This window comes from Phalacrocorax carbo, chromosome 1 (genome assembly GCF_963921805.1).
Source record: "Phalacrocorax carbo chromosome 1, bPhaCar2.1, whole genome shotgun sequence".
In the NCBI taxonomy this organism is placed as follows: Eukaryota; Metazoa; Chordata; class Aves; order Suliformes; family Phalacrocoracidae; genus Phalacrocorax; species Phalacrocorax carbo.
Window position 1 is genome coordinate 25,593,351 of NC_087513.1, and position 13,798 is coordinate 25,607,148.

The 13,798-nt window shown below is 36.7% G+C and overlaps 1 protein-coding gene across 8 annotated transcripts in view; it reads left to right on the top strand.

Moving 5' to 3' along the window:
• The window catches only part of CADPS2 (calcium dependent secretion activator 2), a 318,752-nt gene that overhangs the window by 268,916 nt on the left and 36,038 nt on the right, over positions 1 to 13,798 (top strand). For 4 of the 8 annotated variants that reach the window (XM_064446432.1, XM_064446458.1, XM_064446448.1 and 1 more), the window contains 4 exons: positions 3,650 to 3,805; positions 6,530 to 6,677; positions 7,686 to 7,700; positions 13,318 to 13,392. In XM_064446432.1, coding sequence (XP_064302502.1) covers positions 3,650 to 3,805; positions 6,530 to 6,677; positions 7,686 to 7,700; positions 13,318 to 13,392 — 394 coding nt within the window. The remainder of the gene's footprint in view (positions 1 to 3,649; positions 3,806 to 6,529; positions 6,678 to 7,685; positions 7,701 to 13,317; positions 13,393 to 13,798) is intronic. The other 4 variants (XM_064446439.1, XM_064446493.1, XM_064446469.1 and 1 more) reach the window with 1 other exon arrangement.

The window sequence follows — 13,798 nt, forward strand, 5'->3', positions numbered from 1 at the left end:
ATTCAGTATTTCTCTGTATTTTCATCTCCCAAGATACCCTGTGCAGTTTGACATCTAGGCAAGAAATTACATATTCTGTGTCTACTCTGGAGTCATGTGTGTGCTGATCTTGCAGCCAGTGTGCTTTATTAGTGAACTGTTTAACTAATTGCTGCTGCTTAGGTAGCTGGCAAGCCTAGTGGGAAGCTGCCTCTCTCAGCTGTCAGTGGATAAGTGAATTGCTTAGGAGGCTGTATACAGCTCCTAAGTTTAATATTCTGGAGGGTCTTGGAGCAACAATATATCTTGGACCTTTTTTTGCTGTGTTCAGTATGATGCAGGGCATAAAGTCATAAAATAATTCAGGTTAAAATGGACCTCTGGAGGTATCAGGTCCAATCTCCCAGTCAAAGTGTGACCAAATACAAAGTTAAATTGCCATTAAAAAAAATTAGGATGGGCATAATATTTGCCTCTTTTAATCATTGGAAACCTTCTCTTACTGCCATGACCTGATTAAAAAGAGTGGACAACTAGATAGTACAGTTTGCACAAAGAACTAACACTGAAAACTTAAGTTTTGACCAGTAAAACAGTGGAGTTTGTGCTTAATTTTGAAAATATAGATAACTTTATTGAACACAGTTTTTTAAAAAAGAGTGCCAGTTCAGTTTCCTGGTAGAGCAATATTATTCCATTCATCAGATTGAAGTAGCTTCACCATACATGTTCAGATAAAAACTGTTCAATAGCCAAGAACATGTTCTGTCCCTTCACAGAAGAAAAATGGTTCTGCAATTGTGGATGTAGATTCAAATGCTTTGGTGGGTTGATTCAAATGCTTTGGTGGGTTGATTCAAATGCAGGAATTTCTCCTGCTGCCAGGAGGAGGTAAAAACTGAGTTTGGCTCTTCTTCATGTTACATTTTATGCAGTATTAAACCTTGAAGTGGTATAAAAAAGCTCCTAGCAGAGAAAGAAAATCTTTAGACTGTACAATCACTTCAGGGTATTGAGGTATGTGCTGACAACTGACACCATTTCTAATACTTTTACTGAATAGGGGTCAGGAAAAATCCTAGAATCCAAATAAAACAAGTATCTGGTACAAATAGCAGTAACAAGTTGATAGAAATCACAATTTTCTGCAGCATTTAACAAACAAATTAGATGTTTGTGTCTGGGTGTGTGAACTAGGAAAAAATAGCTGCTACTGTAGTACTTTATTCTCCTTCCCCATCTTACTAGTGTAATATGTTAGTCAAATTCAACTGTCATTGGACAACACTGAATAAAAAATTGAAGAATGGGACCTCAAAATTATATAAAAAGAGAATGAATGAATTAGTGCTTCTCACAGAATGAATTAGTGTTTCATGAACCTGTGTCTATTATTACATTTATTATAATTGTGAAACTTTATTTGGTAGTATAATGAAACCAAATTAAGTGGCTACCAGGGAGTGAACGTGCATAAGAATACATTGAAGTCATTGAGAGCACATTAGTCCTCCTGAGTCCTAAAGAATTTCATTTGGAACTCCATTAGGTAAAAAAGAAAAAACTATGGAAGAATAAAATATGGTTAAACTGTATGATCTGATGATAAAAAATGGTAGTTGTTTCTTGAGAAAGTATGGGGTTTTCTCTAGAAAATAAGTGTTCTTATCAACTGTGATATATGTTGAGATTGTCCCCATTTCTGTCCCTGTATAATTTGTCTTATTTTATCCCAGTCATCTCAAAAATTGACTACATCACTTTTGAATCAAATATTATGTATAACGTAGTATCTACATGTGTTAGCTGTTTCTTCATTCACTGCCAGTGTACGCAGGAGAAGTAATGAAATCTTCAATATTTGGTTATCATATAACTTAAGAAACACTCCAACAGGATTACAAACTTTCTAAGGAGCGTTGGTGGTTTGTTGTTTCTATTTCTTAATTAAACGTAGCGGTGTATAAAAGAGCTCCGTATTCAGGTCCAACCTTAACTATGCCAGTTGTAATCTTAGCAGTCCCATGGGCCTTCCTCCTGTTTCTGCTGTTTTCTTTCAGGAGCATGATACAATGTAAAATTAACAATTACAATTTAAAATAAGTGGGGAAAATATGCATGATATCAAAAAAGCCTGTCTGAAACTGTCGAATATCCTCCTATGCATACTGAAGACATCAAAATGTGTGCCATTAAAACCAAAGCCGAAGTCAGGGTTGGTTGCTGGGAGCCAGCCTTGTCCTTACGCAGGCACCACTGCTCCTAGCTTGTCTCCCACTGCCCAGCCCTTGCTGGGTGCCCCCTTCACCTGGCCTGGCAGCCCCTTTTGGCACAGAGACAGCATTGCAGAAGACAGCAATGGCTCTGAAGTTGTGGTAGCATTAAGGGAATGGGGCAAGGGGGCAGTTGGGTGGGTTTGGGAGATGGCGGGGTGCTGTGAGACTGAAGCAGTGCTCCTGCTGCATCCATGCTAACTCTTCAGAGCCCTGAACATGTGCTGTGCTTTGCTTCCCTTCACCATCTCAGTTAACCTGGTGCGAACCGGTGGTGGTGCTACTGTCTGAGGGGTGCATGAGGGGTCAGGTATTAGAGGTCCTTTCTAGTTTTTTCATTTGTTTTTTAATCTGACCCTGCTCTGATCAGAGCACTCTCAGCACTCGCTGACTCCTTCCATGAGAGCAGGGATCCCTTAACACTTTGATAATCATGTTCTTTTGTCATGAGGCAGAAGAAAGAAAATGGCAGCAGTGCCATGTTTAAACTATTTGGATCTGAACTGGGACTTTCAGGCTGAGTTTTGGTTGCTTGTGTCACTAACATCCTGGAATGCCATGCTGCATTATATGTGTATACATATATGTGTAGACATATATGTGTTGTATAACTGTCCTTAAACCCAGGCATTGCAATAGAATGCATCATGAAAATCCAAGATGACAATGGAAATGTAACTGTAGCTGTTGCTAAGATTAACCTTAAATTGTTGTATCTTATCACAAGTAAATGTCTTAAAATCTAGCAATCAGTTCAGGGTAGAAGAAGAACTTTAAAACTACCTTGACAATCTGAGATGACAGAGAACCTTATTAATCCCCTGTTTTGTTTGTGCATAAATTTCTTTAAATAGTTTCTGTTCTCTTTTTCCACCGGGATCTGATGTTATTCCCTCAATTAGAATTAATGAGCATTTATAAAGGAACTATTTGTCTGGGTATGTCTTTTACGATACTACTGCTAGCGTCCTCGTTTCTTTGGTAGGCTTATCTGCCAGCGTTATGAAGGCAAGAAAACATGTGAAAGTCTTCACTGTTTGTTACTAATTAATAATTCCTGTACCCTTTATTTTTCCTGTCTTTATATGAAAATTGAGCTACTTCATTTTCCATGTTCCCCATCATCCCATCTATCTCCCTAGCCTGTCATATTTCTCAGCTAACAGATGAGAAAACTTTACTTTTTTCACTTTAATGGCAATTATCTTAAATTTTCCATGACCGTTTTCACATTCTTGGAATAAAAGCTACTGTGCTATGAGATACGCTATGAGAAGGAGGAAAATGGTGTGATAATGACATCTTATTACCTTAGATAATTCTGTGGCAACAGGGAGAGACATCCATACATTTATCTTCTGTTTCTTGGGGACTTTGTTTTGTTTTGTTTCTTATAGCAATGGCTCAGCTACATCAGAAGATCTTTTCTGGAAACTGGATGCTCTGCAGATGTTTGTGTTTGATCTTCACTGGCCAGAACCAGAATTTGCCCACCATTTAGAGCAGAGACTTAAACTCATGGCCACTGACATGATAGAAGCCTGTGTTAAAAGGTACAGTTGAAATGATCAATTAAAAAATGGGAGAAATTTGAAAATTAACATAGGGACAGCCATACTGGCTCGCAGAGATACATCTGTACCAAAATTCTGTCATAGGAATCAGGGAAAGTGTAAAGAGATCATGACTTCATGACTTGTATGTACTTGCCAGCATCTGGCAATCAGCAATTTGGCAACATCTAAGAAATACCAACAAGAATTTCTACCTATCTTGTGAATAGACCCTTGGAAGTGAATAAACAAAATCTCTTTTCTATTCTGTGTTTGTGGCAAATATTAACAAATCTCAGAACTCTGCTAGAAGAAATCCTTTTTCTTTTTGAAAATTTCCTTTCTCCATTGCTATATTTTTCGTTGTGTTCAGTTAGTAATACTACGTAATTTGTCATGATTTTAGAGTACTGTCTCTAAGAAATGTATTACAAACTAAAGAGTAGATGCCATTTCTGCATTTATGCAATAAACAAAAGAAGGCTAACTGTAAGTCATCCCACGGAAATTAAGTTTTATATTGCTAAGCTTCTGGAAATTATAGAAAAGATAGTGGTGTTTTTTTCCTTGAGTTTATCTTATAATTATGAGTATATTCTTTTAAATAAAGCATAGGTCATCTAAAAAGATCTCTGCCATAGCTTTCAGTACATGTCACTGAGTTTCGAAGAAATATCTGTATGTCTAGAAAATTTACAGGGATTTCCTATTAAGTGCTTCAGAAGCCATGATCCCACATAGAGAGGAAGCTTAGTCTGGACACATAAAAATCATAATTTTTAAAAAAATAAATAGAAGAATGGGGAAAAATAAGGTAAGTTTGTAGACAATTTAATAGTGTCAATCAGAAAATATGCAACATCGACAAGGAAGGCTAAATAAACAGAGAACCTTTAACATCCAGTAAGGTTAAATCTGATAACACAGTATTTTATTATTTTCTCTTAAACGTAGTAGGACAAGGAGAACCTCAGGCTTAGTATATGAGCCTATTGCTAGAGCTACAGTGATGAAGTTATGGTAAAAGAGGTAGAAGCATTTCACAAACATTTCTGTTTGGTTTTGGAAGGGGGATGATATAGTGAATGGAATAAAGTTTAAGCTCTGTAGCAAAGGGAGATATGAGACAATATCTACTAAAATTGAAGTCATGTAAGCTTACATCCATCTGTTCTAAAGAATTTGGCATAGAAGCTCATCCAACTAACAAATCTTAGAAAAATGATGACAGCTCAAAGGACTGGAAGACTATCAGTGCAATCTTAGTCTTAAAAACCATAAAAAGAGTAGCATTGAGATGCAGTAATCAATTGATTATATTGACTTCGAGTCTGAAAAGAAAACGAAAAAAATTTTTACACTGGGACTCCTATCAAAAGGAGTGAAATACAAAGATGTATATAATTTGTTCTTGTTAATTTATTGAAAAAATTAATCTTTTCAAATTCATCTTATGTCTTTTTAAATGATTATTACAGATAGATGTGGGAAAGGCAGTTGTGGTAATAAAAATGCTTGGATTTCTCAAAGACATCTAATGCCACATGTTGTCATTATCTAAAACTTTGCACCATACAGATTTGACTGTGTGGATTTTAATGGCACACACGAAATAGGTTAAAAACGGCTTGCTGCCAGGATCCCAACCAGAAGCTGAGAACAGAATTATTAACACAGTGGCATTACAAAAAGCATTCCTTATGGAACAGTTTTTGGTCTGTGATACCAATCCTGACATCTTTACTGCTTGCTTTTGTAGAGAGTAAGAAGATCCTGCTGGCAATAAATGAAAGTTTAATTAATATCACAGAATGATCCTAGTGTCAATACATAAAATGTTTTATTATTTTAGAGTTAATACATAACATACTAGTGTTAATACACTATGTTGTCTGTTTTAGTGTGGTCAAAGATACCAGACATGAGGTAACAAAGTAAATTATATCCATAGGTTGGATTGTATTAGGCACCAGCAACTCAGAAAAGAATGGTGGAACTGTTCTACTATAACTCTTATTGCGATACTAATATGATCTATAAGACTTCTTAAAATGGGAATAGGATGCTTCTGTTCCCATCTTCTTAAAATATTGTGTCGGCTTCTAGTACCCATGTTTAAAAATAAGGGTGGAAATAAAACATTACTTTTATATTTAAGTAGTCTGAACTATTATAATTTATTTCAGTGACATTGCTCCTTATTTACTCTGGCGTGAGAAGAAAATAGGGTTTTTGTGTTATGTAACTCCTGATACATCTTACTTTTCAATGTGAATATTTGCTTAATAATAAACTCATTTTCTTCAATAAATTCTCTATTCTATTAAAGACAGAAAAATATTTTACAACTATATTTCTTAGAAGCAAGCCTTTGGTATGATAAAGTGCATTTTAAATAGAAGTGCTGGAAAATGTGGGGTATTTTCATTGCTTTAAATTGTTCTTAGTCATCATACAAGGAAGCATATTGTTATGTAGGAGGCAAGAAGATAATACTTTTATTCAACTGAATTAGCTGAAACAGTGCAGAACCTTGATGATACCATCAATGCAATTGTTTATTGAATGGGTGGATATTCTGCAGTTACAGAATTTTATTTCTAAGATGTTCTCGTATGCGTGCACATTGTTAAGCCAACCTGTTTAGTAAGGTTTTATACATTTGTACACTGGTGGTTCAGAATTATCAGAGACTCATATTATGAATTGTGTTTCAATAAACAGAACAAGAATTGCATTTGAACTCAAGCTGCAAAAGACAAACAAATCAACAGACTTGCGTATCCCTTCTTCTCTGTGCACAATGTTTAATGTCTTAGTTGATGCCAAAAAACAGACAGCTAAACTCTGCATACTGGATGGGGGGCAAGAGGTAAGTGGAATTTTGTATGTTTAGTTCCTATTTCAGTTAATCTGAAACAGCTCACACTGCAGACAGTCCTTAGTAGGTTAATCTCAAACTAGCTAAAACGTGTCACGTAGCTCTGTTTGTACAGGAGCATGCATAGACTGCTTCCTAGAAGCCTCATGCAAGACACAACCCCTCATCTTCCACCAGAGAAGACACAGAGTGTGTCTGTAATTTATTTGCTTTGACCTGTGAATCGGTTGAATAGTCAGAGGGTTTCTTGACTCACAGCCCCTCTGAGAATTTCTCTTGGGTTGCAGCAGAGAAACAGCCCACTTCAGGACTCTTCTGTAATATTAAAATAGAGCCAAAACATTGTCCCTTGCAGCCAGGTTTTAAATGAGGAAGGTTTGTTTTTAAAAGGCTCATATATTCAGCATTTATGCCTGTATACATGCTGAAAATAGAGGAAAGAAATAATCGGGTAATTTAATGGGATTTTTTACTTGGTCTCCAAGGACAGGGACTGTTTTGCCAGTAGTCTGCTGCCAGGACTGTAGATACTCCACAATAGAGTGCTGACGTGCTTTTGAAGGATATTTAGACTTCACTGACTACTGTCCTTCCCACGTTGTCACTCTGGGTGGGAATAATCTGTGAAGGGAAAAGGGCATACTACATAGACTGGTGAGATTACCAGCATAAAATTAAAACTGTTCTTGCTGCGCTAATGCATGAACAGTATGATTTTGTTTGATTTGGTTTTGGAGAGAGGGTAAAAACATTTGTCAGAATTTGGCAACAAAAAAGTATGTCTGCTCTAGGCAGTTTCACATTTGTATTATTTGGTCATATTGTTTCTGTTGATTTTTGCTTTTCTGTACTGTGCTCTTCATTTTATTGACTTCTTTTTAAGTTGGTGTATTCAATGTAATTGTCTTTTTTTTTTCCAATTCAATGAGACATTCATCATTTTCCTGTTCTACCCTGTCATCTTTATTTTTCCTTTTGGTTTTCCGTGACATGAACCAGTTTGCTAGTCAATGGGTAAGTGTTTTTTCATTGTTTTTTAACCTACATTTTTTCTTCGGTTATTAGCAGCCACTTTTTATTTAAATGGTAATACTGCTTTTCTTGTTAATTTGTTAGCCTGGCCCTCAGAATTCCTTTACAGCCTGACCTTGCTACAGACTGATCATCAGCTTCTCCATTCTTCTTTCCTTGCTCATCCTCTTAAAGTGGTTCCAGATGAATTCTTCACTCTTATGCTTTTCAGACCCAGTGCCCTGTCTTACTGGGTCACAAAGTTTTTAATTCTTTCAGCTCTCAGTCAAGCAAAAGAGCAGAAAACAACTTGTTTCAGGCTCATCAGAAGTAAATCACAACTAGCAACTCTTTGTCTTAGGCTGATGCTGCCATTTCATTTTTCACTTGCTGTCCAAGCAGTAACCTGCGAATACACATGTGCACACCCTTCTTTGGGGACAGACAATACCAGTACCTCCATAAAAACCTGCAGACAGATGGTATAGCCTGATCTCCACAGTCACGCCATTCCTCTGACTTGCTCTGGGCAATCCCTCCTGCATTGTCAGCCAGTCCCCTCAGAGCCAAAGTTCAACATTTGCAGTTACCTTTTGGACTGCAGACCCTCACCAGATTATATTCTGAAATCTTCCCATTCTCTAGAATGTCAAGCCCCATCATACACTCTTCACAACACCAGAACAGAAATACTGCTCTTGTTCCCTAGTAGGTCTGCCAAGACCCCAAATGCTTCCAGTGATTCCTTTCAGTGCAGGAGTTTAACAATTTAGCATACCTGTGATGAAATACATACTTCTTTCAAGGTCCCCAAATTAATATTCATGCTAATTCATCTAATAAACCAAAGGACTCTCAAATTCTTCACGTATCAGAAATTATCAGATAATGTGGAAACTTCCTTCTTTCTTATAAACTTTGAATTATTATCTATCAGTTTCTTCCATTCCCAAGGCTTTTTTGGAAGATTAAGAAAAAAATGGCTTTTCAATTGCTTGTATGTGATATCATAGTTGGTTGAAACATCAAGGTTTGTTGGGTGAGATATTTCTGGAATCTGCCCATCTGTCAAAGCAGGCAGGAGAGCATCTCATAACATAAACAGCTGCATCCCTGACTCCTCCATGGAAGTTCCGGCATTCCCAATTACTCCTACTTAGCCACTTGGTCTTGAAACATTTTCTTTCCGTAATACCTTTCTTTCCCTTGACTTCTGTCATCTTCGTTGTAGTCTCAAACATGGTCCATCATGCCAGTCAAGAAAAGCACTCCATAAGGCCTGAGTGAATTTTTTTTTAAAAAGGCTGTTCGTTCACCTAAAATTCAACACCAAATATCTGACAGGTTCTAGAATTTACTCTGCAAGTGATGGAAGGTGTTATTTAATTAGATGGTTAGACTCAAACATTTCCTTGAATACAGCATGCTCTTTTCATTCCCTATATGGAGCTATAAGCAGTTGTGTTTCTTGTTCAAGTAGAGTCAGATGTGGAAATTTTCATCCTGTGTTGTCAGATAGACAAGCATTCTTACTTAACATGTATTTAGGGCATTCTAGTCATGGTTAGCCGTTAGTGCCTTGAGTTTAGAGTTTAAATTTGACGGAGTCCCCTGGTTTTCCTACATTACTTGATGCACTGCTCACCATTCTCCCAAATGTCTTCCAGTTAAGTCCAGTCTCATAAAAAGTCGCTAAGTCTGCCATTCAGGAGGGCTCCCCTCCTTGCCTTCTGGATATCATCTTAAAGCCTAAGAGAAGCCAGCATAATTTGGCTGCATGGATGATCATTAGATTGTGTTTAAAGAGAGCTCAGCTGGCTGGATGCCTTCTGCATCGGTCAGCAGTCACCTTAGGAGGGTTTGAGAAGCAGGTCCAGGGGAGAATTGCTTTATCTCAGACTAACTGATGATGCCTGCAGCCTGCTTCATGGACAACCAGAATGGCAATTCATGGAGCACAGGGGAAGTGTACAGCAAGACAGCCAAGTATCATACCAGTCACTGCTATTTCTCAGACAGTTGCCTGCCTAGCTTCTTAGTTTCAGTGAATGTAATCTTGGGTAGTTCTGTGGTAAGCAGTATCCCACTTCCTTCTTCCCTAAATCAGAAACCAACAGATGCTAATCCTGTACAGTCCATGGATCCCAAGTCAAATGAATAGCAGCAGTAAGCGAAACCTCTTCTATCACACAACATTCAATCCACAGATTTTTTGGCCTTTGTTATTTGAGATAAATAGTTTAAAACCTATTAACTTAGAACTTTATGATCTAGATGGTGCAGTATTCTGGCAACATTCACCTTGTTGAGTATGATAGGTGAGAATCACACATGAAATATTGCTGGAGGCAAGAATCAAATAGAAAAATATTTCTTGGGCCGCTTAGGTTGACAAATAGTTAGATCCAAGCAGGACGATAGAGCTGAGTCACAGCTCATTTGTTGTTTTGTGTAACTGGGTAGCATGAACAGAGTAAATGCCATTGGTCTATACTGTTGAGCGCTTTGTAGCGAAGCACGTATAGCAACTATTTTAGTTGTTTCAGAATCACAGCCTCCTAGTACCCTATCATGCTTAGAAAAGGAGAGAGACATACTTTTCAATTTGGGGAAAAATTAGTGACGTGCCATTTCAGTGGAAAGTGCCACAGCCCGTGCTATGTATATCTGTAGAAAATTTTAAGGAAAAGTGGGCTTTAATTTGATGAACCTTGTTTCTGAAGCTATTTTGGTTCATACCATTCAAGGAGATGAATCATTTAACTGCATAAGTAGTCGGGGATTATAGCCAATCTGATAGTAAAAGTGCAGACAATTTAATACGTATGTAATAGTGTAATGTTACATGTTGGCAGTAGCAGTTTCAGTTCAGATGGTCATGTGCAATTTCTTCTCACAGCCATCCAACCTTAAAACAAACAAAAGAAAGCTAGCTTGAAAATCTTTTAAACAAAACCAAAACACCCAAGTAGTTAAAAAAAGCCACCTCCAATATTGGGTCAGAGGGAGATAGAATAGAAAAGAAAATTGAATATATTGTGGAATTGAGCAAGTTACAGTTCTGAGCTCATCACCATAGGAATTAGAAACAAACTCCTCTGTTCCCAGAAAACACAAGTGTCAAAAGGCCCTAAAGTACTTTGTCTCCATCCAAATGCTAGTATGAGCAGAGGGCCACATTTGAAAGACCAGCCAGATTGTCCTCAAAAGAGAGTCCTGTTTGGTTACATCTCCTGACACACTTTGCCATTGAGCATAGTTTTCTCCCATGTATCTCCTACAGCTGCAGCTGTATTCTTTATTTTACTGGGAGTTACTCTAGGGTAGCTGGAAAGGCAGAGCCCCCTTCAGGGGCTTTGGAATGATGCTGAAAGACTCCACAACAGGTATTCATGTAATTTAGCTGTGGGAGCTGGCTTGCCTAGATTCAGACTCCGTGTGGACTATGATCACATCAGCCAGCAGAGGAATGTAAAGGCACAACTAGCTGTAAATGTGTTTGGAAAAGGAGTGAGGATTTGTCTGCTCTCACCAAGCAAGCCTGGCAGAAGTAGAAAGCTGGAGTCCTACAAGTGCTGATTGCAGGATCGTGCATACAACCTTGTCAGCTCGTATAATTTTATTATTAATTCTACAATATTTTCCATCTTCCTAAAGCTTGTTTTCTGGAGTCAAATAATCTTCCACAAGAATCTGAAGTTTTATTGTGTCGAGGGTGGATGTTTTGGTGGAAATTAGCACTGGGGAATAGTAGGTTAAAAAAATGTATTATCTTATAGGTTGCAAAACAAATCTTGAAAAAGAGGAAATTAAATTCAGGTTACAAAAATAAAAAATTGTTTTAAATAAATGTCATGATTTTGGAAGCTTCTTGTGATATTTGAATAATTTGATTTAGTACTTGTTTTTCTAGGTCACACAGTGAAGTTACTTACCGATTATATTCCATTCCTACAAAATTATATTTGCCTTGTGATGATTTAAAAAAAAAAAAGGAAAACCCAAGAAAACAAAAAAGCAAAAATATAGGAACTATATATAGATCCATTAATTTAATGTGCTGTGGAGGTAAAGTTGCAGACACTTTATGGGAAGGACAACTGGGGTCATAGGAACACACATAGATTTGACATGCATCTATGGGAATGTAACATTTATTGTTTTCAGAGAATAAGAAACCAAGTGTAAGCGACAGATGCCAGACAGTTTGGGTGATTTAATCCTTAACAGAGCAAAAGAACATTATATTGGTCAAGACATTAATATGCTTAGAATAAAATGTAACTGATCCTTGGGAAGTTCTTTGATGATTTCTAATGGATTCTTTCACTCTTCCGACATGTCTGCTGATGTTTGTCTGAGAGGTGTATTCACATTTTCCAAGTGTTTTTAAACTTTAAAAGAAATTAAAACCAAAAATTAACACGCTTGGTGTTGGCCCCTGGAACAGATACGTATGTGTGGGCAAACACATCTCATAGTTTTAATCTCTTTAATTTAAATGCAAGTTCAGTAGGTGCACTGTTTAGAAAATCATTCCTAAATATATTAAGCAGATCAGATTTAGTGTGTTGGTTTGTGTGGTAACTCTGAGACAGAGGAAAAATAGCCTTTAAAAACGTACAACTATGAAAAGTATTCAGCTGGCAGCTGTTAGGTTAGGCTAATGTTTATGGTGACCTCAGTACTTTTACTCCAAGCATTATGCTGTTAGCTGTTCCAAGTAGCCTTGAACTATGAAGATAGGGTTAGTCTTTACAAGTCACATTTTCTGTGAAGTGGCTATTGGGGGCAATCTTTGCTGTCAGATAAATGTTTCTAAAGGAAGAATTACTGTTTAAATTGATGTGCCTCCTTGACAGAATAGGATCCCTGGTTCCTGTTAATTTCAGGAGGGAACTCTGTAGTATTATCTAAAAAGTCTTTCAGATTTATTTTAAAAGCATTTACTTAAAGGCACCTTCTTTATGAAAAAGCAAATGAAAAAGGCTATGGAGAATGAAGTCTGTTTTATTCTGCCTTTTATGGCCGATTAATTTGTTACCATCTATTCTGCTTTGTTGATGAAATTTTAATTTTGCCCTTGCTTGAGCATATTGTAAGGTTTGTATAAACTGCAGCTCACTGTGCTAACAGAAAGGCTTTTTTAGGATGAACAATTGGAGCTCATTTTATTTCTAGAGGACATTTAAAATAACTTATGAATGAGAGTTGTCAGACATGAAATGCTGTATTAATTAAATCTTATTCTAGTCTTTTTGCTTCTCCAGCTAAACCAACCCTTTAGAAAAAAAATACATGGCCACCTTAATTATATAGGAGAAGACAAAAAGTATCCTTCACATTCCTTCGCCTGAATAAGAATAAGAACTCAATTCATCTAAATAATAACCCCATTAGCTGCTTAACTCAACAGTGTACATGGGAAAATTTTCAACACAGAATGTAAGAAAGTGTTGATTGGGTGGATCGTTTTCAAGGGTTTGTTCTTCTGATGTTCAAAATGATAATTTTAAGTAAATCTGATCTGGGAGGGTTATCAGCTTTGTACCATTTATGACTTATGACAAAAGTGTGTGTTCGTATACATGCTAATGCTTCTTTATCTTTTGAAATACAGCAACAATACCATTCAAAAATAGATGACTTGATTGAAGAAACTGTTAAAGAAATTATTTCACTTCTTGTTTCAAAGGTAAAACAATTTAGATTTTAATCTGTAATACATCAGAAAAATACATCTCTAGTGAGCTTCTGAAATGTCTTTAAATATCACACAGTTTTTCTGTACTCAATGAGTTTGGGGGGACAGCAACATGATTTCTAAATAACAGTCATCCAAATAGTATTGCATTTACAAAATTAAATTTTATAACCCATTAGGTTAGCAATTTCTATGCCGTTTGCTAATTGGATAAGTTTCTCTTCTGTGTTGTAAGATCTGCTAGCAGCTAGTAGAACTGCTAGGACTTGGCTGTGTCAATATTATCTTAAGTAGTAGTGTGTTTTGTTTTTTGTTTATTTTTTCACATGAAAACGTTCTTCCTATCACTAAGTAGTATTTAAATTTTACATTTAAAGATGGACAACATCCAGAGTAT